This window comes from Clarias gariepinus, chromosome 26, assembly GCF_024256425.1.
Source record: "Clarias gariepinus isolate MV-2021 ecotype Netherlands chromosome 26, CGAR_prim_01v2, whole genome shotgun sequence".
In the NCBI taxonomy this organism is placed as follows: domain Eukaryota; kingdom Metazoa; phylum Chordata; class Actinopteri; order Siluriformes; family Clariidae; genus Clarias; species Clarias gariepinus.
This window is the reverse complement of record NC_071125.1, coordinates 24,590,236-24,617,500: the sequence shown is the minus strand read 5'-3', so window position 1 is coordinate 24,617,500 and position 27,265 is coordinate 24,590,236. Positions and strand designations below refer to the sequence as shown.

Here is a 27,265-nt window from a genome sequence, read left to right as displayed (position 1 = left end):
ACAGAGTCTCACGCTCCTGAGATTTACAATCCTTATTATTACACATTATTCTAATAAATCATATGAGGTCCATCATCATCCCTTAAAAAATCTGATCATTTGAGACTTTTACACGAAGATGAAGATGTGATGAAGATTCATTAAATACAGTAGAATTCCATAAATATCATAAACATTCTTATAATTATTCTTAACCTAATTATTAGATATTTGTAATTATAAACAAGTTAACAGGAAGAAAAAAAAAATCTGATTTGACCAAAAATCATGACTGAGATCAGGTTACATTAAAACTTTAATAAGAAGCTTAAAAAAAGTAAAACATTAAACTGTTTTAACATACATGTGCTAACTAATTACATTTTATTAAATTACTCAGCTATTAATTTTCCTTTTATTTTATTAAATGTTTTTTTATTCTATGTAAATTATTACAACCTTAGAAAATTCATTATAAAAAGAATAAAAAATTGAATTGAAAAAAAAAAAAAAGCATTTTAACCTGAAAACTGGATCGTCAGGGGTTTTATTTTAAATAAATACACAGTAACTGGAACGAATTTGTTGTTTATTTATTACAGCACAGAAGAAGTGAGTAAGTAGCCCCGCCCCTAAATGTGACTCATTTTACAAAAATAAATATATTTTTTAATTTTTTAATTAATTAATTAAACTCTTTGGTCAAAAGACTGTATATTAGAGTTTTATGGCCAAAGTAAAAACACATGATTTCAGAATAAAGATGATTATATATAATAATCTGATATTTTGAGGATGAATGTTGGATCATAATAATTTTTTAAAACAGCGTCACTAAAACCCCGTCGTATCAAAATCATGAGTTGAAACAATCCAAGTTTGAGATTACGATAATATTTGAAGAAAAGCTTTCGTGTCTTGTGTTCTTGTTTCCTTGGTGTCTCACGTTAGCCATTCGCTATGTTGCATTACCGCCACCTTCTGGTCGAGCAGGTGATTAGTTTAAAATCTGTAACATTTTATACATTTGAAGATATTAACGATAAAATCATGCCAGATTATTTGTTATTGGACTTTTTATCATTTTTTACACCAGCATCTTTCTCTTTCTGCCACACACACACACACACACACACACACACACACACACACACACACACACACACGTCTACCTCTGAAACCTGAGAGACGAGTACAGTGAGAAAATACTAAGCTTTTCATCAGAACATCATCCCCACCGCACGGGCATCACCAATGTTACTCTTATTTCCTTTGTGTGCATAAATGCATATATGTGTGTGTGTGTGTGTGTGTGAGAGAGAGAGAGAGTGTGTGTGTGCATCGATTTTCAAGCAACAGCTGTGATGAACATTTTAAACACACATTTCCTGCTCAGAGCTCAGACACCACAGTTAAACCACAGCTGCAAACTTCTGCACCATGTAACACACACACACACACACACACACACACACACACACACACACACACACACACACACACACTCCATTGTGTGCAGGTTAAACCTTTTCCTGTCTGATGATAAAAATAAACTCACTATTAAACTTGTCATCCTAAATCTTAAACTTAATTGAACTCTCTGGCTTGAACAAGAGTTGAAGTTTAAGAACACACACCTGATAACGTTCGGTCGTCTTAAACGCCATGCCGTCTCCGCGGTAAAAGTCGCCCTGAATCCCCTCCCACCACACCCGAATCATGACTGTTTTATTTGCAGCTAACGCTAGCTACAAAGCTAATCAGCGTCTAACACGAGGCTGAATCCCAAATCCGTCTCTAACCCCAAATCAAGGGCACTACTTGGTGTGTGGAACAAGGGATTGTACACCCTACATAGTGCACTAGCTTTCCAATTAACACTATTCGGGATTTAACCCCAAAACAGTTCATTAGCTGAGATTATTCTAAAGTGTAACGAGTGTAGATATAAAGTAGATCTGGTGAGTCCATGGTTTATTCTTCTCACCTTTTGGCTACAGAGAACCGCTAAGAGTTTAACACTACTATACTTTCACCTACTTTGACTTTTCACTACTTTTAGCCTTTAAAACTGTCGCTTGCTAACTGTCAGTCGCCCGCTCCGCCAGGCACAGAGGGATATGTGTGGGCGGAGCTAAATAACTGGTTAAATAAAGCAACAAATCATAACCTGTTGATAATAAATGGTGTTTGTGTAGCTGTTGTGTAAAAGTGATATCACACTCGATGTTGTGCTGTTGTAGCGAATATCAGCACGACTGTGATATCTTCAGTACTCACACCGTGCTGATATTCAGTACAACAGCACAAGCTCGAGTGTCATACTGCTTAATTAAGTTTTTAATCCAAGTGCTTGACGAGCTCCAGACAGACAGATATTTAATTTATTGTAAAGTTTTATTATCACATGTAAAATGTATATAATGAAGCTGGAATAAAAGTATAAAAATAGTGGTGCAGTTCATTATGGAAACAAGTAATTTGTTAAACCTGGCTCTCCCCTCTCTCTCTAAAAAAACCCACACAGCAGCCAATGGAAATCGTCCTACAGGGTCACATGACCCCATGTGTCCTGCTCTGCTCCTGTGCTAACGATGTCTCTTTACAATAACATCAGACAAATGAATAAACTCAACAGATCAGCTCATTAGCCGCTAATCCCAAGCCACTCTGTGTGTGTGTGTGTGCGCCTGTGTGTGTGTCTCCTCTCTTCTCTCTGGTTCTGGTCAGCCGTCTCAGGAGACTCGGATCATTTCCACGGCGTCTCCGCAGTCTTGCATCGGATGCGGGTAACCATGGCAACAGCACAGAGGGACTCACCGTCTCCGTCACGCTCTCAGAACGAGACGAGGCGAGAAAGACAGACCGCATCACAGCAAGCTGCGAGGAACTCCACATGGAACCCTACATCACACTGTTCCACTATTAGAAAGGGTTCTGTATTAGAGAAAAGAACCTTTAATTATTCAGTGAGGCCTTGAGAACCTGTTCTCCTTTGAGAGTGTGGATTAAATGGAAAGGTGCAGATTACACACTGCTAATCAGTTCCTTTTGAGGTTCTTAAAGGGTTCACTGGGTAATTAACATCTTAAGACCCAGGAAAATGCTCTTCATGAAACCTTTTCTAATCGGAGAACATCCACCCCAAATGTCTAGACATGTGGGCACCAAGCAAAAAAAAAATTAACATCATAAGGACTGCCACCGTCAACATCTTCATCCGTATCATAAAATCATCATCCCACCATCATCTTCACCATCTTCACCATCAACATCATGTCCACCATCCCATCATCATCTTCACCAATTCCTCTATCATCATCTTCTCCACCTTCCACCACCATCTCCATCACCTTCACCATCTTACTATCATCATCTTCTCCACCTGTGACCATCATCTTCACCATCATCATCATGTCCACAATCTGATCACCATGACCATCTGATCCTCATCATTAGCAGTGTAACAGTGTGTGTAGTCGCAGCGCTCTGTACAGGACGCAGGTTCCGGTGTGTGTTGTGATCAGTGAGGTTTTGGTTTCAGTCTGGCTGTAACTCGTGCTGAGGAACAGTGAACATTCGGTCCTTATGTCATTCTGACTGTGTGTGTGTAGCAACTTTTACAGGACCCTCCCATTTTATCCGGGCTTGGGACCGGCACTGAGTCCGGTGCTGAGGTTCGATGGATGATAAACCAACCACTGAGCCACCAATACCCCTGGAACTGGATTCTTAATTCATCCAGTTATTTTGCTTGTTCTGGGCCTGCAGGAAATAATGTGTGTGTGTGTGTGTGTGTGTGTTTAAGTATGTTTTTGTGCATGTCATGTGTTCAGTAAATTATGGCCAAAGGAAAAAAAATTATAATCATATAATAATAATAAAAAAAAAAAAAGTTACACCCTGATCCTCATCATCCTCATCATCAATCCATCATAATTAAATATTTGATTGATATATATACATATAATAATTATAATTTTTACTTAAGTTTTATTTTAATAAAATGATTATGAAACAAGTATGTCATGTTTTAAGGAAAGTTTTAAAATAAATATTTTTAGCTTTAACATTCTATTATTATTATAATAATACATAAAATAATAATAAACTTATTATTATTATTATTATTATTATTACTACCAGGCCAGTTTGTATAATTCAAGTATTTAAGTAAAATAAAAAACAGAAATTTCAAAAGTTTTCAAAAATATTTTAAAAATGTAATATTTTACCCTTTAATTAGAAAAAAATAGTATCAGATTTCATAATCTCTATTTTATATAAATATTCAACATGGAAAATGAGAGAAACAGAGAGAGAGATAGTGGGGGGGGGGAGACAGAGAGAGATAGACAGAGAGAAACAGAGAAAGGGAGAGACAGACAGAGAGAGAGAGAGAGAGAGAGACAGAGAGACAGACAGAGAGACAGAGAGTGAGACAGACAGACAGAGAGAGAGAGAGAGAGAGAGACAGAGAGAAACAGAGAAAGGGAGAGACAGACAGAGACAGAGAGACAGACAGACAGAGAGAGAGAGAGAGACAGAGAGAAAGACAGAGAGAGATAGACAGAGAGACAGACAGAGAGACAGAGAGTGAGACAGACAGACAGAGAGAGAGAGAGAGAGAGACAGAGAGAAACAGACAGAGACAGAGAGACAGACAGACAGAGAGAGACAGAGAGACAGAGAGTGAGACAGACAGACAGAGAGAGAGAGACAGAGAGACAGACAGAGAGAGACAGAGAGTGAGACAGACAGACAGAGAGAGATAGACAGAGAGAAACAGAGAAAGGGAGAGAGAGAGAGAGAGACAGAGAGAGAGACAGAGAGAGACAGAGAGACAGACAGAGAGACAGAGAGTGAGACAGACAGACAGAGAGAGAGAGAGAGAGACAGAGAGAGACAGAGAGACAGAGAGTGAGACAGACAGACAGAGAGAGAGAGAGAGACAGACAGAGAGAGACAGAGACAGAGAGAGACAGAGAGACAGACAGAGAGAGACAGAGGTTGGTCTTTCAGGTTGATGATTTTACTGTTTAATGAACGAACACAAGCTTTGTGAGAATTTCTGCAAAACAGGATAGCGATGAGATTTATAGGGCAAGGACGACTATAGAACAGGAAACACCTGTGAGAGCGCACACACACACACACACACACACACACACACACACACTGAGGTTTTCCTCAAGAGAAACTTCATGAGCATTACAGCGAGGCTGCTGCAGCACACAATTGGACTGAATGCATCCAGGAAAAACAGGGCTGTGTGTGTGTGTGTGTGTGTGTGTGTACATGTGTTCTAGATTTATTCACCAGCAGTGCAGCAGAGTCGACAGTAATGTTGGTTGACGCAGTTTTAATGACGGTGTAGTCGATACACACGATAAAGTCCGACTCGACGTCTTTATAGCTGAAATAAACCTAAATGAAATGTGTTTATATAATATTATTAGAATTATTTATAATCATATTTAATATCATTTTGCTTTTAAGGCACTGTATCTTTCTAAAGTATGTGATTGTGTTTAAAGGCAGTGATTTTTGTAAAAAGCAAAAACAGACAAATGAACTGATTTTATGTCCATGTCACTGATGTCACTGATGTCACTCCTGGTTTCTTGCTTGTGGGCGTGGCCTGTGGAGAATCGCTCTTACAGTATAACATGAAATAATCCATCATAGCTTAAATATCAATAGAAGATAAAAGTACAGGTCTGGAATAATATTACAGCAGGGGAACAGCTGGACGGTTGGTAACTTTTACATTGTTGTTAGATAATTTTGCTCATTTTAAGCACTGAAATCATTCATCAGTGTGTGTGTGTGTGTGTGTGTGTGTGTGTGTGTGTATCTTGACAATTATCACAAGCTAAGACGTCATTGTTTGCAGTGTAAGTATTTCCGTAAGTAATAAGAATAAGGAGCGTTAAATCGCAGAACGCAGTGAAAATCTGTCTACGTCCTTAATTAAGGGAATTAATAAACGACGAGAGTTTAATATTTAATCATTAATTTAATCTAATTAGGAGCCGCGACATCATCAGCGGGAGCTGCGTTTAAACCCGAGGCTGAATCCAACAAGCGGGGGTCCGGAACCGGGTCAAACTGACTGTTCATGCTCTCTATGATCCCTTTTGGAAAAAGTATTGGCACCCTTAGCTTTATTCGGCTGAAAACAAACTCAGGACGACAAAAAGATCCTGAAAAAAGCACTGGGTCTCTCTCTCTCTCTCTCGTCCTTCAGTTCATCCTGTACACTGCAGATTTGTTTAAAGTCTCTCTTTCTTTCTTTCTCACACATCTGCTAGCATACAGGAAAAAAGTTCACGAGTGTGTGAGTCACTGGAACTCGATCCAAACCCTCCTCCGCTTTTATCCCAGACCGCTGAGCTGGAACTCATTCGCCAAGAAAATCTTTTTTTTTTTATCATGACAAAATTTCACTCTTCCTCTGTTGTGTACGCTGGGAAATTTCACACACTATAAAAAAACACCAAGGTGAAATTATGCAGAAAATCACAAACCAAGCAGCAAACACACACACACACACACACACACACCTTTTCTGTTTAAATATAACGTCCTAAACATGAAGTGTGTGTGTGTATGTGTGTGTAACTGATTGATGTAGTCAGTTAACCCACAAAAGCAGTTAGATTTATTTAATTTTTTTAACGTTTACAAATTACTAATGAGTGTGAAATGAATAAGAACAAATGTGTAAAGAATATTAATGTGCATTTAATGAATATTAATGAGACACATTCATTCTCTGTTTAAATGCATCTGAGTTGAGTTTGTTGATCCAGCAGTCTGACCTCCTTTACTCTGACACACACACACACACACACACACACACACTACAGTGTGCAGTTATCGCCGCTGTGGCTGCACTCAGATTTCACCCTGAACTTGTCAGACATTATTCTTTCTTTAAATAAAATCTAACCCGTGTCCCTCTGTGTCCCAGGATATAGAGTGTGTGTGTGTGTGTGTGTGTGTGTGTGAGCGCTCACCACTCACCTCTTTTATTCCTGATGCAATGTACAACTAAACTTACATTCTAATTTCATTTGACCTTCTCTCTCTCTCTCTCTCTCTCTCTCTCTCACACACACACACACACACACACACACACAGTACGGCAGTAACACCCTTATTACCTGTCAGTTAGCTGGAAATAAAATGTACACTGTGAAATGCAGAAGCGAAAACATTTCAGGGTTTTTTGCATGCGACTAAATTAAACTTTCACCTTCTAAAACTCTCTCTGACGCACACGAACCCTGTTTTTGCTCACGCTTTCTCCCACCCAGGGTCGCCAGATCACACTTATAAAATCCCCACTATGCTGTGTGAACCCCCACCGCTCCGGTCGTAGCGGATTCAAATAAAAATTAGTGTACATAAATATATGTTTAGTTTCTCTAAAATTAGCCTGATTTTTGTTTCTATAGGCGGATAAAATATATTTTCAAATTACGGGAAAACTCCCCAATCTGGCAACAACTCTGGAACTGATTGGTTGGAGTTGCGGCTGGTTTGTGACGCTGCTTCAGGCTCATGACTGGCCTTATTTATTTATGCATTTCACTTATTAATTAGGCCTCTTTGCTTTTATTATCATTTTATAATTATTAAAACAAAATATTACTGCTCTTATTTTTTCTCTTTTTTAAAAATATTTGCAGGAAGAAAGAAACGTCAGCATCCACATCACCATGACACACACAAAAAGTACACGATCGTGTCTCATTTTTTGCTTTTTAACAATTCGATTATTAGTATTAAATACAGCGGTGCCTCTGCATAAGAACTGAATCCGTTCCGGAGGCGAGTTCTCATGGTGAACTCTGTATTGTGAAACACATTGTCTCAGAGGAAATAATGTAAATGCAGATAATCCGCTCCAGCCACACAAAAATATTACCAATATTACTGATTTTCAACACTATAATCATATTTTTGCATATAAAACCAATTAAAACATTTAAAAAAAGACATTAACATTAAATATGACAAAATAGACATTAAACGTAAAACTGCGTCTTCACTAAATCTTACACAAAATGCAAAAAAACAAACAAACTACAAAATAACGTAAACTCAAAAAAAAAATAATTCTCTGCCGAGGCAAATTTATTGCAATAAATTTAACTCTTAATGTGAAAGTTTGTGAGGCCGTGAGGTCGTATACTGAGATACAGCTGTAATTTATTCGAATAAATCATTTCAACATCCTGATTTTGTTGGACTGGAGCTCCTCACTTTAAGGATTCATGATGTTCTTTAAATAATAAATAGAATTATTATTTTTTTAAATCACTCTGAATTAAATAACATAATCCGCTTGTAATCTGGTACCATCTGATCATCTGATCATTCGCTCGTAATATATTTGTAGGAATTGAGACGGTTCTGTTTATCCAAATATTAAATATTTAACAGTCACGACCTTCATCTTCATCTTCATCACCTTACTGTTCGGGTTTATTGTTTGTCCAGAAAGTTTTATATCACAATTATATTTCTTATTATTATTATTATTATTATTATTATTATTATGAAGGAGAAAAGCCTCCCTGATATCAATCTGTCTGATTTTCTATCTAGCTCCTCTTACTGAGCATGCACTGAGCGTTTCAGGGTCACCGTGCGTGTGTGTGTGTGTGTGTGTGTGTGTGTGTGTGTGTGTGTGTGTTTGGTATCTGTCCCTCCTCTGTATTGATTTTTTTTGTACAGATTTACAGACAGAGTTTACTCACCTACACTGTACGTGTGTGTGTGTGTGTGTGTGTCCTTGTGTGTGTCACATATCGTTACTGCTGAACAGAGTGTAAGTGTGTGTTTAAGGCGACACACCCACCCCGGCTGTGTTTATCCACACCGTTTTGTCCTTCACTTTCAGGAGCACACATCCTTGCAACATCTCCATGGTGTTCTTGTTGTGTGTGTGTGTGTGTGTGTGTGTGTGTGTCGTGTGGGTTGCGTGGGTTATAGATCATTCTGAAACCGCGACCTTTAATTTGACCAGAACAGGAACAGGAAGTTGTAAAATATCAGATCAGAAAAGCTAACGGCTAATAGTCAGCTCCGTCGCGGGCGATATACTTGTAATTCATAGCGGAATGACGAAGCTGTGGAACGATTCCGTTTTTCTGTTTACACACACTGTGTTTGTATGCACGCACACATGCATACAAACACACACACACACACACACACACACACACACACATACACACACGCACACAGGTATCTAAAACACAAAGCGTATTTAAAGGTGAGAAAAAAACATCAACTTTAGCATTAAACAACGTGTGTGTGTGTGTATGTGTGTGAACAATCGGTAGACACACACCGTATAAGATCTGTGCGTTTCTGTTTTATTTGAACCTGAAGCCGGGAGTCGTTGGCTCGTGTCACTGATGGAGGAAGTGATGCTCGCTGACCGCGCGGAGAGACAACAAAGAGGAAGTGATGCTGCAAAAACTGCAGGCGAGCTCGGCCACGCCCTTACTCAGACTTCTCCTTCTGTGTGTGTGTGTGTGTGAATGTGTGTATATATGTATAGTATGTGTGTGTGCGTGTGTGTGACAGCATACGGTAATTCTGACTCAGGCTTTGGAAAATAAAACACATCTGTGCATTTCTGGTTCTAAGAATTCACACGACCAGTTTTTCTCCTCCAATAGAGAATGGGTGTGTCCAGTGGGTGTGGTTTTAACTCCATAAATGGACTCGATGACCACACCCATCTTTGCCAAGAGTAGTGTTATGTTAGTAGTGTAAATAGTACATACGTTATGGAGGCAAAAAAAAAAAAAGTAAAAAAAATATTTTATATATATATATATATATATATATATATATATATATATATATAAACTGTAAGACACGCCCACAATTCCAGTTACAATCTTAAAGACACGCCCACTCTGTCTGAGCTGACCTTATTTCCATATATGGAGTCAATAAATAAAAGACAACGCTTTCTCTCTTTTACTTTCTTTCTCTCCCTCTTTCTCTCACACACACACACACACACACCTACACACACACACACACTCATACAGCATCCTGTTCGCTTCAGTAGTCTGCATCCTGCAACACAGCGAATCGATCAGCCGTGTCAGCATTCACAGCAACCTGCACGCTCGCTTACACACACACACACACACACACACACACACATACACACACACACACACACACACACACACACACACACACACACAGATACAGCTGAGTGTGGAATGACTAACTTCTGTGTGTGTGTGTGTGTGTGTGTGTGTGCATTCCCAGCAAGAGCAGAACTGCAGGACAAAGGCAGAACAGAAGTCAGGGGTCAAAGGTCATGCTGAAACAGGAAGTGTTCTCACCCTGACGAAGTTGTCTGGAAACAGGCCCCTCCGGCCGTCCACCTCGCCCTCCCACCAGCCCCCCTCATCCTTCCTGATGTTGCTGATGATGTCACCGACGGCGATGGTCAACTCGTCATCGTGCTGGGCCTGGTAGTCAAACTCCACTACAGCCTCCACTACACACACACACACACACAGACATAATTTATAAACACATTTTCATTTACTTATATTACTCGTTTCATTATTATATTTTTTATACATCATTACACAATACTTAATATAATATTAAATGTTGTATTACATATATACTGTGTATGTGTATTTAGACAAATGTTACTTCTTCTTCTTTTTTTTTTTTTGAATTTTTTCAGATTTCTCCCTAATTTAGTCGTGGCCAATTCCTCCCCGTCACTAGGGGGCTCCACATTAAGGCTACTAACTACAAAAAACTATCACGTGCTTCCTCCGACCACATCTTTTGGAACTGCTCACGGACGCCCCTGATTGGCTGTAGAGCCGTGATTAATGTGGGAGCACTAAGTACCTCTCGTCCCTCCCCCCTCGGCCAATCAGCTCTCTCTAGACCTCCAGCTGCGAGAGGTTACAGCATCACCCGGGGATCGAACCAGCGATCTCCGGATGATAGGGCGAGAACTTTACCACTACACCACTCAGAGGCCCGCCCAGACAGATGTTACTTCTAATGTAATCAACCTTCTAGACATGTTTTGGTAACGAGATAATAAAGCTCTGCTGAACCGAACTGAGAGAAAGAGAAGAGAGACATGGAGAGAGAAAGAAAATAAAGGGATTGGGAGAAAGGAGAGAAGGTCAGCAGGACACAGAGAGAAGAAGGAGGGAGAGAGAAAGAGAGACAGTGTGTTAGTGTGTGTGTGAAAGTCGTCCTACAAGCTCCGCCCCAGATAACCCGCCCCCCTGCTGTTATACCCCCATCTCACCCCTGCGGTTTGACTATACGAGGACCGACGCGCAGAAAGATCAGTATTAGTAAGTAACAGATTATGGGCCGAACTTCACTGAGTGATGATTAGAGAATAATTATAAAGGTCTTGACTCAACATGCATGAGGAATCACAAAGGAGTTTTCATTTTCTGCAGTGGAAAAGTACTGAACTAGTTACTTTTATCAAAAAAGTAACACTGTAATGTAACTGATTATTTTTAAAAAACAGTACTTTTTTAACGTAATTAGTTACTTTATAAAGTAACGTCCACCAACACTGATTATGACAGTGTAATGACGCGTTATAACAGGTCTCAGTCGTGACACTGAGTAATACGTCGTCTGTGATCTAACTGTCATCGTCTGTATTCTGATTAAGGACGGAGACACGTCTCACGCCGCTTTAAAAAACAGACGTACGTCATTATAGACGTTTATATGATGTATTATAGGCAGGATTAGATCTGACTTCATGCTGGAAATATTTTAGTAAGAACAAAATGAGATCAGAGAGTTGTGTAAAAAGACGTAAAAAGCGCTGTGTCGAGCGTTTCAGCCCCGCTGTAATTAGTTCTGAGTTTTAGAGGCAGGGTTTAATTAATCTGATCTACAGGATTATCAGGGGATCAGAGTGAGCTCCGTCAGAAAGCAATCAGAGCTCCAGTCTCTTCCTCATATCCACTGTACGGGATAACGCAGCAGAAAAAAAGCAGACTGCGAGAATATGAAGCACTGTACCCGCGAGAGAGCAGTGTTAAGCCCCGCCCCCTTCGTTATGCCTTTCCTGAGACTAATTAACCAGCTAACCTCAAACACAGCAGCGTCACAGCAACACCGCCCCTCAAAGACAAATTACAGTAAACCAAATTAGCAGCAGGAGCAAGTCGAGCAAGCCATGACACACACACACTCACACTCACACACACACACACTCACACAGTGCTCTTGTGGTTAAAAAGACTGCAGCTGCTAATCAAGGGTTCGGCTGCAAACTATAAACCCGTATCTGTGGAAATAACTGTAGGTGATCCAGTCATACTGCACCAACGACACACACACACACACACACACACACACACGCACACAAGCCATGATGCTGAGTGTAATTTCCCCTTTATTGAGGGGGCTTCTGGAAAAATAAAATCTGTCAGAACATGACGCCGTGTCGCCATGACAACCAGAATCTCTTCGTTGAAAATGTTAGCTGCATCCGCTCGTTAGCGTAAACGTTTATTTAACAAGTTTTCTGTCTGTAGTCCGTTGTGTATAGCGGATGTGATCGATCCAGAGTTGTGATGTCATGAGTTGTGTGACATCACTGACTGAGCTCACACACAGACACGCCTCCAGCGAGAAAAGACTTCACAGAGACACAAACTGAATTAGTTTTATTTGCATAGCGCTTTTAACAACGGTCACAAAGCAGCGACGGCGCTGAGGGAAAAACAATAGGTTACTTGCGTAACCCCGGTTCTCTGATAGCATTAAGTGAGGTGTCTCACTATGGGATACGCCCCTTCCGCGTATTCTTCAGAAGTCCTATTACACTACGCTAGCCCCAATTGGCTGGCAGACGTGACGCTGTGTCTGGGAGTGACCTCCCCCCCCTCCGTATAAAAGGGGCAGCACAGCGTCACTTCGCTATTCAAAACAAGCAACCTCTTCCTCGCTTCACACAGCAAGGAGGGTCATCTGGTGAGACACCTCACTTAATGCTATCAGAGAACCGGGGTTACGCAAGTAACCTATTGTTCTCTTTCAAGCATACGTTTCGGTGTCTCACTATGGGATATTCTAACTCCCGTATTGTCAGATAGCCTGTCTTGAAGTCTTCTGCCAACCATACCCAAAGCCTTTAGGGCTGAACGAGTTTTAGTCTTTAGAATCTGTCCCTACGCTCAGTACTGCATGAGCTAAAGTCTGAGCTGTAACGTCCAGTTTGTAAAATCTGGCAAATGTGTGCGGAGATGACCAGCTCGCCGCTTTACATATGTCCTGTAACGTGATTCCCTTAAAAAGAGCCCAGGAACTTGACATTCCCCTTGTCGAGTGCGCGCGTACGCCAGTTGGGGGTTCTAGACCCTTGCTGGAATAAGCCAATGAAATCGCTTCCACTATCCAATGTGATAAGCGCTGTTTAGTGATCGGCTTCCCTGTACGAGGTTTCGTCCAAGAAACGAACAGCTGATCACTTTCCCTTAGTATAGATGCTGTATAGATGCGCAGAGCGCGCACAGGGCACAGCGTGTTTAGCTTTTGCTGCTCTGATGAAGCAAAAGGAGGTGGATGGAAGGCCCTTAACTCAAAAGGGTTTATCGCACTAATGACTTTAGGCATGAATGCCGGGTTAGGTTTCATAATTACTCCCGCATCCCCGGACATGAACTGTAAGCATGCTGGATGCACAGAAAGAGCATGAATCTCGCTCACGCGCTTCGCTGAGACCAAAGCTACTAATAGTGCAGTCTTAAAAGACAGTGCCTTGAAATCAGCCTTGTCTAGTGGTTCAAATGGGGACATAGACAATGCATCAAGCACCAACCCCAAATCCCATGATGGGGTAAGTGGTTTAGAGACCGGCAGGGTGCGGCGCGCGCCCCTCATGAATCTGCATATCAAAGGATGTTGTCCCACTGTTTTATCATCAAAACCAATGTGACAAGCCGATATAGCAGCCAGAAACACTTTTATGGTTGAGAACGCTTTGCCTTTGTCTATCATTTCCTGAAGGAATGAAAGAACTACTGCCACTGAACACTGAAAAGGAATCTCGTGTCTAGTTGCGCACCAGCGTTCGAACACATTCCATTTACAATCATAAAGAGATCTAGTTGATGCCGCCCTGGCATTCTGTATGGTTTTGATAACACTGTCGGGTAGACCAGTTTTACTTAAGTTAGACCACTCACGGGCCAGGCCCATAGTGCCAGTCGTTCCGGATGAGGATGGAAGATTTCCCCCTCCTCTTGTGACAGAAGGTCTCTGCGCTGCGGGAGAGACCACGGCTCGTCGTACAGCATATGTATAATCTCCGCGAGCCAGTGTTTCCCCGGCCATCTCGGGGCTATTAGTATTAGTCTCATACCTTCCTCCCTTACTCTGCAGAGTGTTGGTGATATGAGCGCTATCGGTGGGAATGCATATAGGAGAGTGCGAGGCCACTCGTGTGCTAGCGCGTCTATTCCCAGGGGCGCGCTCTGGTCCTTCAGGGAAAAGAACAGGTGACACTGGGCATTGTTCTGGGACGCGAACAGATCCACTGTCGCTCTGCCATACATGCCCCAGATCTGTTCGATCACTTCTCTGTTCAGTTTCCACTCCCCGTAGAGGGGATTTCCCCTGGACAGCAGATCCGCGCCCTGATTCATCACACCCTGTACGTGTGTCGCTCTCAGGGATAGAAGGTTGACACTGCCCCATAGGATCAGTCTGCGTGCTAACGTGTGCAGAAGGAGTGATCTGAGGCCTCCCTGACGATTTATGTAGGCTACAACTGCAGTGTTGTCCGTTCTCACAAGGACATGTTCTCCTTTCAGAAAAGGAAGAAAATGCTTTAGCGTCAGAAAAACAGCTAGCATTTCTAGATAGTTTATGTGAAGATTGGTCATATGCTGACCCCATCTCCCATTCACTATTCTGCCCTCGTGAATGCCCCCCCAACCGGACAGCGACGCGTCCGTCGTTATTATCTTCCTGTGCCGAACTACACCCATGGATACCCCTTGAGTCAGGAAGTTCGGGCGTTTCCATTGGTGCAGTGCCAGAACTGCCTCTGACGTCACTCTTACCCTTTTCCGTGAGTGACGTACCGGGTCCAGCCCTTGGGACGCTACCCAGCGCTGGAATTCCCTCATATGTAGTCTCCCTAGCGGGATAACCATCAGGGCTGAGGCCATCAGTCCTAATAATCTGAGGCATGTACGAAAGGAAACCTTGTTTCCCCTCTGAAAATGGGTCATGCAACAGGTGAATCTTTTCACCCTGTCTGCCGATAGTCGCGCCCTGAAGTTCACTGAGTCCAGCGACAGTCCCAGATACACTATGGACCGTGTGGGAGTGAGAACACTCTTTTCTGTGTTCAATCTTAGCCCCAGTTTCTGTATATGTTCCAGAAGTATCGCTGTGTGCTCTCTCGCTTCTTGTTCCGAGCGAGCTGTCACAAGCCAATCGTCTATGTAAGTAGCGAGACGAATGCCTTTCTCCCTGAGCGGGGTGAGCGCCGCTTCTGTACATTTTATAAATACTCTGGGGCTGAGGGACAAGCCGAATGGTAGCACCAAATATTCGTATACCACACCAAGGAAGGCAAATCTCAGAAACTTCCTGTGTGGCGGGTATATCTTTATGTGAAAATATGCGTCCTTCAGATCGATTGATGTGAACCAATCTCCCTGGCGCACTATTTGTAGGAGTGTAGAATGCGTGAGCATTCTGAATTTGTATCTCCTTAGGTATACGTTCAACGCACGTAGATCTAGTATTGGGCGGAGGGCTTGGGTTCCCTTCTTTGGGACGAGAAAATATCTCGAGTAAAACCCGCTGTGGCTCTCCTCTGGTGGAACCACTCTTATTGCCTTTTTGTTCAACAGAGAGGAAATTTCCTCCTGAAGGACATGCTTCAACTCCCCCTTCACCTGGGAATGAATTATCCCTTTGAATTTTGGAGGTGAAGTTGCGAATTGCAGTCTGTACCCGAATTGTATTGTCTTTAATACCCAGCGGGACTGCGTGCATTCTTGCCAGCTGCGTATCTGCAGTGTTCTGGCGCCCTCGCGCGGCTGAGTCACGGACGGTTCTGTGGTCTGTACTGCGCATGCGCGGGCACTTAGCGCTTTGACAGAATCTGTGTGATCCATCACCTCTGTGAGAGCGACAGCTCCCCGAGGTGACGTTATATTTTGGTTTATTGATATGTTTTGCAACATTTTTTGGGGAGATATATTTTTTGATATTTTTTGGGGGTTCAGTAAAAGCTTTATTGGAGTTTGAACGTGAGACATGCTTGTGATACATTGATGTATGTACACTGCTGCACCGTTCCTCTTTCGCTTTACTGTCTTGCCCCTGGCCCACCCGGGCTCTCCCCTCCACACAGAACAACTTCGGACCTCGGAACTCGTCCTTTTCAACGTTTGAGGGTCGGGAACTAGCGAAATGGGGGGCTGTTGGTTCCCTTCCCGAGGAAAGACCCCATCAAACGGCCTTCTTCTTCCTCCTCACTCCCTGAAGATGGGGTTGAGGATGAGGATGGGGTTGAGGAGCAGGCTGTGCCGTCTGAGTTGCCGCTGGCGGATAGTTTCTTCTCTGCCAGGGAGATCTTTGCTCTGCGACTCCGCCTTGGCCAGCTGAACTTGTGTTCGGCCTCTGTCGTTTGGGGATGCGATAACTGGGGGAAGGGCGGGCTGTGACCTGTGCGAAGGTCTGCCTGAGTGGCGGGGGGGGTGCCGCCTGTGCCTTCCTGGGCATACAAAGCTGTAGCGCCTCGTCATCCCTCTTTTTCTCCTCACATCTCTTTTGCATCAGGGTGAGAGCCGAGCCGAAAATTCCGTCAGCCACCACTGGTGCATCTAAGATAGACTCTTTCTCTCTGTTGGAGAGATTCGCCAAGTTGAGCCACCGGCCTCTCTCCTGAATGACCATCGTGGCCATTGCTTTCCCGCGGCTTGTACCGCGCACCTCTGAAGCCTCAGAGAGAGATCTGTCACTATACAGATCTCCTCCCACTGTGTCTGACCTGGTGTGGCCGAGGCTTCGTCCTGCAGCTCCGCTTGGTACGCGGTCAGCAGAGAGGTCGCGTTTAGAGCTCTGACGCAGAGCGCGACTGCCTTGTATGCGCGTTCCGTCATGTTTGACTGGAAGCGCTCCGTTTTCGACGGCAACGACGGATTTGCAGCCGCCGTGTGTCTCGGGAGCAAGTGCGCAGCCACTAACCGTTCCATAGGGGGCATCCTGAAAAGTCCCTCTCTTTCCATGCCCTCCACGTCGAGTGCAGATCCCCCCTGCACTGGCGTCTTGCTCGTAAACGGTTTTTCCTTCCATGTCACCGCGAGCTCCTCCAGGAGCTCTGGGAAGACTGGAAGGAGCTGCCGTGCCGCCCGTTTCGCTCTCGGCAGCCTCTTACCTTCGTATCGAGACTTTGCAGTCTCTGCCACTACAGTCGGCCACTGAATATTCAGCTTTTCCGCGGCGCGTTTGCACACGTCCTGCAGGTCGACGCTCAGGAGCAGGGATGGTGCCCCTTCCATAGCTTCAGCGGCTCCTGTCGCGGCAAGAGGCTGTGCTGAGTGCACGGGTGGAAGGAAAGGAGAGTCCTCGAGATCCTCCTCTTCCTCAGAAAGGAGAAAGTCAGACTGACCCTCTTCCTCGAAGTCTAGCGCGCCTTCCTCTTCGTCAGTGCTGAGCACACTGGGTAGAGGGGCGCAGACGTCGAGCTGTTCACCCCAGGATAAGGCTGCCGTGGTGGGCAGCTCCACAGGGATGGATACCTGTGGGGTGGCAGCTGGAGTGGGGCTAGGTGAGAGGAGTGGGTCGAGGCCCGACAGGCTGGCTTGGCGCGCTAGCCTGCGACGAAGGCTCTTCGCGGTGAAGCGTGCGCAGTGTTCGCATGAACCGGGGTTGTCTAGCGCTAGTTGCGCATGTTTCAGCCCAAGACATGACGAGCAGACCTGGTGTGTGTCTTTGCTCGAAATTTTGTTCCCACAAACACAAATACGCACGTCTCCTCCCTCTCTAGCCTTAGCGGTCTGCGTTGCTGCAGCCATATTGCTTTTAAACGGTCCTAGAATCAACTGGAGTGTCGATAAAAGGAGCTAGGCGAAAGACGGTGTGGTGACCAGTCGTTCTGAAAGATAGGCTTCTGGTGTGAAGCGAGAAGAGGTTTTTGAATAGCGAAGTGACGCTGTGCTGCCCCTTTTATACGGAGGGGGGGGAGGTCACTCCCAGACACAGCGTCACGTCTGCCAGCCAATTGGGGCTGGCGTAGTGTAATAGGACTTCTGAAGAATACGCGGAAGGGGCGTATCCCATAGTGAGACACCGAAACGTATGCTTGAAAGAGAACTCCCTGAGATGGTAATAGGAAGAAACCTTGAGAGGAACCAGACTCAACAGGGAACCCATCCTCATCTGGGTGATAACAGATAGCAGGGATTGATCTGCACTCATACTGTGTGTCAGGAGGCTGGATAGGAGGAGGAGGCTCGTTATTAGCGGCTTAGGTAGACTGTAGGAAACAGGACTGAACCATCGAGTGACTGCAGTCACGAGTCCTCAGAGAATGTGAAAGTATGATAGTAATTCGTTCCGGGGGGCGAATTCTTCAGGTGAAATGTTGTATTGTGAAACACATGTTCCCATAGGAAATAATGTAAATACAGATAATCCGTTCCAGCCTCCCAAAAATATTACCAATATTATCAATTTTCAACAATATAATGACATTTTTGCAAAACAATCAAAACATTTATACATTTTTTTTATTGAAGTTAAATAAAAAAATAAATAGACATTAAACCTCACTTAGCATTAATTTATGATTCCTCTTGGCACTAGCTGCTTTAAACGCCAAACTGAAAGTGAGTCCCTTTTCTTCTTGCTAACGTCCCTGATTCTTGCATAAAAACACAGAAAAAGATGTAAACTCTCTTCGCTTGACTTTCCTCTGACGCAAACACGTTTTGAACGGCTCCAACTTAATGTACTGTATGCACACGTGCAACGTAGGCGCAGATCAGCGTTCGGCTCGATCTGGTCGCTCGTATGCCGGAAACGTTTATATGCTGAGACAAATTTCTTGCAAAATTTCCTGTGTTGGGGCGCTCGTGTGCAGAACATCATGATGGACAGAACTATTCCCCAATACTACATTAAAAAAATAAGAACGTCTGGAGCTTTGGAAGTAACATGAAGAAATGAGATGGGACATAAAATTCACATCGTTTTTCCTTCACTAGAGGAAGAAGCCTTGATCTGTCACATAAACATCACTGCATCATCAAAGACTTTTCTTTGCACATCACAGTTAGGAATCTGAGGTCAGAGTGCAGGATCAGCCACGACGTGGCGGCCCCTCGAGCAGACAGGGTTAGGGATCATTGCTCGAGTGCCCAACAGTGACAGCCTACTGGAGCTGGGATTTGAACTGCCAACGTTCTGATTAGTAACCCAGAGCCTTAACACACAATATTTTCCAGTAACTAGTGCAGGTGTAAATTAGTGTTAAATGTCTTAAAGGTGATGCGACACCCTGTATTCTTTCACAATAAATGGAAACATAACAAATATTACATATCTAAATAGCAAATTGTAATGAGATAATAAGACGTACTGACGCTTGTGTGCACGGTGCAGTGCGCTGCAGGTCTGCAGGAGAAATGACTGTGTGTTGGTTACAAGAGTGTGTATCTGACCTAACGCAGTGTGGTTCATCATTTCTGGGTTTAAACCGCTTTATGATGTGTGTCATGTAACCAATAAGCTTCCCCTTGGCTTACTTTAGAAAAGTAATTATGGCTCCCTGGGAAAAAAAAAAAAAGAGTTGCAGAGCCGTGAGTTAGAGCGTCACCGCCGTTAAAGTGTGTTCAAGCAGCGAGGCTGAATCCTCAACGTTAACAGAGTACACACTCACTACGGAGATTCTTTAGTGTGCTGATTCACGTCTCTCTCACTGTCTCCATCGATTTTATTTAAACTAGATTTACATTTATAATAAAGATGAGTTGGTCGATCGGTCAGAAATCAGGTCAGGAGTTCAGTGTGAGAGGGCGTGGCCGGTGATCGCCTCATTTCACATCATTCCATCTATTATTTGCATTTAAATTCATTTTTTGTCTGTACAGATAGGTTTATATTTCTTATATATTTAAAAAACTTGTATATTTTGTTCTACTTTCTTATAGTTAAGATATTTATTTATTTATTTTTTGCCTGTTTTCTATTTTTCTATTTCTGGTTATTATTTCTTGTTAATTTTTATTTTCTTTTGAGGTCACGGCTGGTCGTGTAAACCTTTCACTGCATATCGCACTGTGTATGACTGTGTATGTGACAAATAAAAATTTGAATTTGATACACGCTGCTCAGTAAGAATGTAGCTTTGTCTTTGATTTATTTATAAGTGAAATTATAATTAAAGTTAATTAAAGTTCTTCTATTTAAAGTAAAATTATTATAATTAAAGTTGAATGTTAAACTCTTCTATTTGAAGTTAGTTTATAGTGTTTACACGCTGCGCTTGGGCTTTAATGAGAAAACTAATGTTATAAGGAACGAGATACATTTAATTACTCTGATTTTTTTTTTTTTTTAAGATTAAAATTGTAACAACATCCGAGAAGTATACAGTATAGTATTGAATCAGGATATTTATAAAATTGTGATACTTTTTAACAGAATTTAACTTTTTAATAGAACTTTAAGGTGGTGACTGGTCCATCCCTACTCTCTACACACACACACCCTGTACACACCCTGTACACACACTGTACACACACTACACAAACACTACTGTGAGCCTACAGAGCCAATGAGATGCAGCAGGTACAGAGTCATTAGAAGAACACTTAAAAAGGTTTTAGCACATTAATGCTTTTTTTTGTTAATATTTAATTTTTTTCTTTTTGCATGATCTGTACATGAATTAAAAGGGGAGTGCCCTAACCGACATGTTTACATTTTCCCCACATCAATCATTATCTGTTGGGTGAATCATGATCTAACGCTTTGTTACTCCACTTCAGTCAGTAAACACTCGATGTGCTGCCTCTCTCTCGTCGGAATGAAGCCACTCTTTCTGCGCGTGTCTGCCCTCTGTGGGGTAACACTCGGTGACGTCAGGAGTTTCCAGGAAGGAAGTTTGAGCTGCTGGTGAGGTGTGAGGGTCCGCGCACACTCTCGTCCTGTTTAAACACCACAGGTTAAGAGAATTTGTGTGTATGTGTGTGTGTTTGTGTTAGTGTGCTAAAAATGTGCTGCATGCATTAGTGCAAATGTAACTCACCCACCCACACACACGCATATAGTGATAAACACTCTCACCCAACAAAAAATGTGGTGTGACAAAGCAGCTGCATTGCATTCTGGGAGTCAGCACTTTTATAAAAGGTCGGGTGGGGGGATTAGAATGTGTTTGTGTGTGTATGTGTGTGTGTGTGTGTGTGTGTGCGTGCGTGGGGTCAGTCAGTGGGGTTACCATAGTAACCAGGGTATAATGTGTGACGGAAGTGATGAGCATCACGTTTTTATGGCGGTGAGTCATTAGCCAAGCGTATCTGAGACCATTGTATCACACACACACACACACACACACACACACACACACACACACATACACACATACACACATACACACAAACACACACGTTTTTAGAGTGGGAAATAAATGTATTCTCAGATGGATCATGATTGTCTAACAAAAGATTCTGCATCAAAGACCAAAACCGTTACACAGTCTCATGGGCGAGATTGTTTTTCTGACCGAAAAAAAAAATAAAAAATAAAAAAAAAATATATATATATATATATATATATATATATATATATAAAATATCTAAAAGTCTAACATGCTGATACAAGATAAGTATTTTTAAGCCAGGACTAAAAAATTGGTGTGTGTTTAATAAATGATCATGTGTTTAAATTGAATATGAATGTGTGTACAGTAAAAATAATACTAATTATATTGAGTATATGATAAACATATGATTATGAATAGTAAAAGCGTATGATGAATATTAATTAGGAGCGATACACAAAATTATAATGCCTCTGTTCTATAATAATAATAATAATAATTAACAACAGTATAACACAACTGAATGCAGACTCTCTGAATTTATAACTAAATAGGCTGCAATAAATACAAATAAGTGCATGGCGAATATTTATGAGTGTATCAGTGAGTGTTGGTATATGAATATTAATTAATGTGTAATTAATATTAATGAGTGTGTAATGAATATTAACGAGCGTGTAGTGAATATTAACGAGTGTTCTGTGCAGTACGTACAGTGGTTACAGTGTGTCTGTGTGTGTGTGTGTGTGTGTGTGTGTGTGTGTGTGTGTGTGTGTGTGTGTGTGTGTGAATCCCCCAAACCTTCCTGTTCACTACACAGGATGTAACAGGGGCTTCACACACTCACCGCAGTGAACTTAATGCCCAAAAGACTTTTAATTTTTTCAAGACTTTAATTAATCCTGCCATAGATGCTAAATTTACTCAGAGACATTTTAAAAATAAACAGAAACGATCCTTCACACAGAGACCTACTTCCTCCTGATGGTTCTGCTTTGTGTGTGTGTGTGTGTGTGTGTGTGAGCACAGAAGTTACAGATTTACACTTTAAAAAGCCTGCAGTCATAACAAACCCAGACTACTCACTCCAACACCACACACACACACACACACACACACACACACACACAAAGCTGCAGTTTTTTAACTTCTTGTGTTTTTTTCACTGAGGTGTTTGTTTTTATCGATGCCTCTGAAATATTTATATATCTTATACCGTTACACCTTAGATAATGTAGCTCCAGGTAAAAGAAAAATGATTAGAGATAAGAAACTCGCTCCCTGGTATAACGATCACACACACACTTTAAAACAGACCGCTCGGAAATTAGAACGTAAATGGCGTCAAACTAAATTACTAGTATTTCAAATAGCATGGAAGGAGAGCATCCTGAACTATAGAAAAGCTCTTAGTGTAGCTAGATCAACATATCTCTCCACTCTTATAGAAAATAACAAAAATAATCCTAGATTCTTATTTAATGCTGTAGCCAAATTAACCAGAAATAAGACCACTGCAGAAATCTCCACAACAACATCATGCAATAGTGAGGACTTCATGAACTTTTTTAATAATAAAATTGTAAATATTACGCATAAAATTGAGGCTTTGAAACCGAACAATGTAAGTTATGCAGATGTTAATCTAGCCATGTCAGATCAGAACCTAGAATACTTTACTCCCCTTGAAGAAAATGAACTAATTTCACTCATCTCCTCTTCAAAATCGTCAACCTGTATATTAGATCCTGTACCGACACATTTTCTTAAACAGATAGTACCAGCAATAACCTGTTGAGAATAATTAATTCTTCACTCAGCATTGGTTATGTTCCAAAATCTTTTAAATTAGCGGTTATTAAACCAATAATTAAGAAACCTGACCTCGACCCCTGTCAGCTGTCCAGTTACAGGCCAATATCAAACCTCCACTTTATCTCTAAGATTCTGGAAAAGATAGTAGCGGAGCAGCTATGCTCATATATACATAGAAATGGCATACATGAACTGTATCAGTCAGGATTTAGGCCTCATCACAGTACAGAGACAGCGCTCGTTAAAGTAGTAAATGACCTCCTATAGGCCTCTGATCAGGGTTGTGTAACTATGCTTGTATTACTTGACCTCAGTGCAGCTTTTGACACCATTGATCATAGTATTCTTCTTCACAGATTAGAAAGTGTAGTAGGAATTAAGGGTACAGCCCTCTCCTGGCTCAGATCCTATCTGACCCATCGTTATCAGTATGTAGACTTAAATGGTGATTATTCTGCATGTTCTCTAGTGGAGTTTGGTGTTCCACAGGGTTCAGTTTTAGGCCCACTGCTTTTTCCCCTTTACATGCTTCCTCTGGGCAACATAATCCGTAAGCATGGTATTAGTTTTCACTGTTATGCTGACAACACACAGTTATATGTCTCAGCAAAACCTGATGAGATAAAACAGCTTACTAAAGTTGAGCAATGTGTGCAAATCATAAGAAAATTGGATGCTAATTAACTTCCTTTTGCTTAATCCTGATAAGACAGAAGTTCCAGTCATAGGACCGCATACAGCTAGAAGTAAGATTCTAGATCACTCTGTAACTTTAAATGGCCTTTTTGTTCCATTACATGCAACAGTAAAAGACCTCGGCGTGATTATAGATTCCAGCCTTTCATTTGAAGCTCATTTAGATAATATTACCAGGATAGCATTCTTTCACCTCAGAAATATTGCCAAGACAAGAAATATATTGTCGCTAAATGATGCAGAAAAACTAGTTCATGCTTTTATCACCTCTAGGTTGGACTATTGTAATGGCTTGCTCACCAGGGACAAACTGACCATTTTGATTCATACAAATTCACATTTCATACAAACCTAAATAATTCTTTTGACTATGTAAAGCTGCTTTGCGGCAATGAAAATTGCTAAAAGCGCTATACAAATAAAATTGAATTGAATTGAATTAATGCCTTACTGTCTGGTTGTTCAGCTAGATGCATAAATAAGCTTCAGCTAGTCCAGAATGCAGCAGCGAGAGTCCTCACCAGAACCAGAAGATATGAGCACATCACCCCTATCTTATCTTCACTGCATTGGCTCCCTGTGAAATTTCGCATTGATTTTAAAATACTACTCTTGACATATAAAGCATTAAATGGTCTTGCGCCGCAGTACCTGAGCGAACTGCTAGTGTCTTACGATCCGCCACGCCTACTTCGATCAAAGGATGCAGGCTGCTTGTCAGTACCGCGTATTATGAAAAATACAGCTGGGGGCAGAGCTTTTTCTTACAAAGCCCCAAAGTTATGGAATAGTCTTCCAAATAGTGTTCGGGACTCAGACACAGTCTCAGTGTTTAAGTCCAGGCTAAAAACCTATTTATTTAGCCAAGCATTTTTATAAATAGATTAGCCATAGGTAAAGGAGCAGATCTGGGGGACTCATGGACGTAGAGTATTATGGTGAACTGGTATGTTTGGATGCTGTCTTCCTCACTCTCATTGATCACTCAGGTTTGCTGACGGTGAGGTGATTGTTTGCTTTACATCTCAGTTCCCCCTCATGTTTGTGTTTCCTTCTGGCTCCTCCCCTTTTAGTTATGATGTCATAGTTAGTCCTGCCGGAGTCTCTGCTTGCACTCTACAGTTAATATACATTTACATTATACATGATATGACTGTGACCAGACCTAACTGTTATCTCTTCTCTTCTGCTCTCTCTCCTGCTCTTTCTCTTCCCTCTCTCCCTTCCATCTCTCTGTCGAGCTACACATGTTGTTCCTAAGCTGCCAGTGATCCAGACTCCCTCTGCCCTCCGGACCTGTCTGACCCATCCTGGTGCCCCGCTTCTGGCTGAAGATCTCGTCACATGGATGCCCCGTGTGTCTCTTTGGGATGCGTCTGGTGTCTGGGGATGATTCTCTCTACCTAAAAGATGGTTCTGGCCTCGACTGGTGTTGGCAGCTGTTTCTCTGAGGACTTGACCGTTCGATTCGGGGACTGCAATTTCCTACAAGCCTACCTGAGTTTTCAATAACTACCTGGACTCCATATTAACATCAATTAACATCAACTGTTATACTGAACTTCCAGCCTCCTAACACACTGTATAAATGCAGATCAATTCCTGCTTTCTGTTTCACCCAGATGAGGATGGGTTCCCTGTTGAGTCTGGTTCCTCTCAAGGTTCCTTCCTATTACCATCTCAGGGAGTTTTTCCTTGCCACTGTCGCCCTCGGCTTGTTCATCAGGGACAAACTGACCATTTTGATTCATACACATTTAAATTCCATACACACTTTATTATTTCTTTTGATTGTGTAAAGATGCTATACAAATAAAATTGAATTTAACTGATAATTTTTTTGTTGTAAAAAGTTTTTTAAAAAGTCTAAAAGTCCCAAATAAGGTAATAAACACAGTGCAGTGTGGAGTTGGAGTTTTGGGGTGAACAGTCACCTCTATGCTCCACTGGCCTCCCTAGACTTCTCCACCACTTCAGTCTCTCTCTCTTCATCCTTTTCCACGTTTCATCTTCTCTTCTCTTTCCCTGTATTTTTCCATCCCTCGCTTTTTGTCTTCCTGACTATCCCCCCCCCCTCTCTCTCTGAGAGACAGCCACATGGGAATGAGAGCGAGAGCGTCTCTCTTAGAGTGTCTCTTTTTCTCTCCAGGTGTCTCACACACTGTCTGATTTTTTTTCCCTCCTAGTGAGACCTGAAAGAAAGAAAAGAAAAAAAAAACATGACTAGAGACTGTGGGCTGTTCATAACTCTTCAGAGAAGAGAAAGTCGAGGGTTGAGACACCCCACACCTGTCCTTTCACATCCTGCAGAAACACACTGACTATAAAAGAGAGACTCGGTCAGTAAGACAGTCGCTGCATTGGACCAATCAGTGAGCTGAAGTGTTCATAGCTCCGCCCACATGACAGTATAGAGTTTGGTGTAAAGGAGACTCTCTTAAGGGGACTGTCTCTACCTCTGTCTTTCTCTCTCTTTGAGTGTCTCTGTGTGATGGAGCGTTCACATTACTTTCTCTTTCCTCTATCTTTAAATGCTCAGTTTGTGCACAGCTGCAGTGCTTATAAGGAGCCAACTTCCAAACACACACACACACACACACACACACACACACACTGCAATTCCTCTTAAAAATGACTCTTAGATTTTCTTCTGTATCTTTTTATTTTTCCACAGGGCCGCCCTTTCACACGCCTTGTATTTTCTCTCCTCCTGTTTAGTCTTTATTCTAAACGTCTACACATTTATTTCACAACTTAATAACACTTTAAACACACACATCGAACATCTGTGACACAAAGAGCAGAAAAATGATACGCAACCTTACAGGAACTTACAAACTTACAACGGATCCTTCAGACTGTTCATGCTACTGACTCACTGACCGTAAGTTCAACTCACTAATCAGGGCTTTGACTCATTAGGACGGGCTTTAAATCACTGATCATATACAGTATTTGATTTATTGATCATGTATTTGATTCACTGATCATGTATTTGATTCACTAATCATGTATTTGATTCACTGATCATGTATTTGATTCACTGATCATGTATTTGATTCACTAATCATGTATTTGATTCACTGATCATGTATTTGATTCACTGATCATGTATTTGATTCACTAATCATGTATTTGATTCACTAA

General features: G+C 42.0%; 1 protein-coding gene across 4 annotated transcripts in view; it reads right to left on the bottom strand.

The window, feature by feature from the left end:
* sh3kbp1 (SH3-domain kinase binding protein 1) overlaps positions 1-27,265 on the bottom strand; it is a 57,400-nt gene that overhangs the window by 21,006 nt on the left and 9,129 nt on the right. For all 4 annotated transcript variants that reach the window (XM_053487540.1, XM_053487542.1, XM_053487543.1 and 1 more), the window contains exon 2: positions 10,368-10,525. In XM_053487540.1, the coding sequence (XP_053343515.1) occupies positions 10,368-10,525 (158 nt within the window). The remainder of the gene's footprint in view (positions 1-10,367; positions 10,526-27,265) is intronic.